This window comes from Arachis ipaensis, chromosome B08 (genome assembly GCF_000816755.2).
Source record: "Arachis ipaensis cultivar K30076 chromosome B08, Araip1.1, whole genome shotgun sequence".
In the NCBI taxonomy this organism is placed as follows: Eukaryota; Viridiplantae; Streptophyta; class Magnoliopsida; order Fabales; family Fabaceae; genus Arachis; species Arachis ipaensis.
The window spans coordinates 121,459,968-121,461,435 of NC_029792.2; the positions used below are offsets into that span (position 1 = coordinate 121,459,968).

Sequence of the window (1,468 nt, forward strand, 5' to 3'; positions counted from 1 at the left end):
ATGAGGGAGGAGGGGAGAGAGAGAGAGAGAGAGAGACAGAGAGAGAGAGAGAGAAGAAGAAGAAGAGAGAAGGGACGAGAGAGAGAGAGAGAGAGGAAGGAATTGGGAGAGAGAGAGAGAGAGAGAGAGAGAGAGAGCGACTGCGTACTTTTTTGAATTTTCAGAGAATCTACCTTCAATTTATTTAGTTAGAAGAAGCAAACCCCAAGTTCCTTGAAATCTTACAGAGAGGGAGAAGACTCAGAGATCTGAGCGGAAAACGTCTTCGCAGATCGCAAACTAGGGTTCGATCTCGATCTCGATCTCGATCGATCCCTAAATATATAACCGTCAAGTGTTCGATTCTGATTTCAAAGGGTCTTTACTTTGTTTTAACCTTGGGTGCTTTCGAGTGATCGATGGCTGCGATCGAGGACTTGTCGGAGCTGGCCGATTCGATGCGCCAAGCGGCGGCGCTACTCGCCGACGAAGACGTCGACGACGCTTCATCTTCTAGAAGGCCCTCCACTTTCCTCAACGTCGTAGCACTCGGCAATGTTGTGAGTACCAAAAAAGAGAACTTCATATTCCTCTAGCAGCTATGTTTTTTCTTTCTTCTGAATACGACGTTGTTTTATCTTCTCTCAGCGTGTGTGCGCTCATGTTCCAATTTTGTAGGGTGCTGGTAAATCCGCTGTATTGAACAGTTTGATTGGGCATCCCGTATTGGTAAGCTCGAATTCTCACGCTCTCTTCGATCCCTTACCTATGATTGTAAAATTGAACTGAAGTTGGAGCTGGTTCTTACTTTTATTTAATTTTTTTCAGCCTACTGGTGAAAATGGAGCTACGCGTGCTCCTATATGCATTGATCTTCAGCGAGACACTGCTTTGAGTAGCAAATCCATTATATTGCAGATCGACAATAAGTCCCAGCAAGTCTCCGCAAGTTAGTTGCTCTTCTCTTCTCTCGTTTTGTGTTTTCGTTGCTTGATTTTTGAACGTCACCGTTTCTGCTCTTACTAGTCATATGAACACAAGCTTCTGATCTGTACAGATTTGGGGTTTTACTTGTTTTCACTGCTGCAGGTGCTTTGAGGCATTCTTTGCAGGATAGACTGAGTAAGGGCTCTTCTGGCAAGAGCCGAGATCAGATACATTTGAAGCTGCGGACGAGTACAGGTTTGGTGATCTGGCATTTGTGATTATTGTTGGTTGCTATGTGCTGTTATTTTAGAACTAGTGAAATCAAAGTTCATTGGTTTGGCAAGTGTGATGGTAATATGCATAGCTCTGTGCTAACATTGGAAATTTGGTTCAGTGTGATTTGTTTTGAGATTGATGTAGCTTTCTGAAAATTCAAAGTTTCTTGGTGTTGCATGCAATGTCTGCGTACTTAATTGTGGTATCAGATAACTACTGGTAGTTGGCTTGTATGAGATTTTGAACCTGCTGCATCGGTTTTCCTTCTTTTTTTTTTTTTCGTGGT

The 1,468-nt window shown here is 43.1% G+C and overlaps 1 protein-coding gene across 1 annotated transcript in view; it reads left to right on the forward strand.

Annotated features, from left to right (window-relative positions):
* Positions 61-1,468, forward strand: part of LOC107612766 (dynamin-2B) — an 11,488-nt gene continuing 10,080 nt past the window's right edge. Inside the window, exons 1-4 of the mRNA XM_016314497.2 lie at positions 61-539; positions 658-708; positions 808-928; positions 1,069-1,161. Of these exons, the coding sequence (XP_016169983.1) occupies positions 399-539; positions 658-708; positions 808-928; positions 1,069-1,161 (406 nt within the window). The 5' untranslated portion in view covers positions 61-398. The remainder of the gene's footprint in view (positions 540-657; positions 709-807; positions 929-1,068; positions 1,162-1,468) is intronic.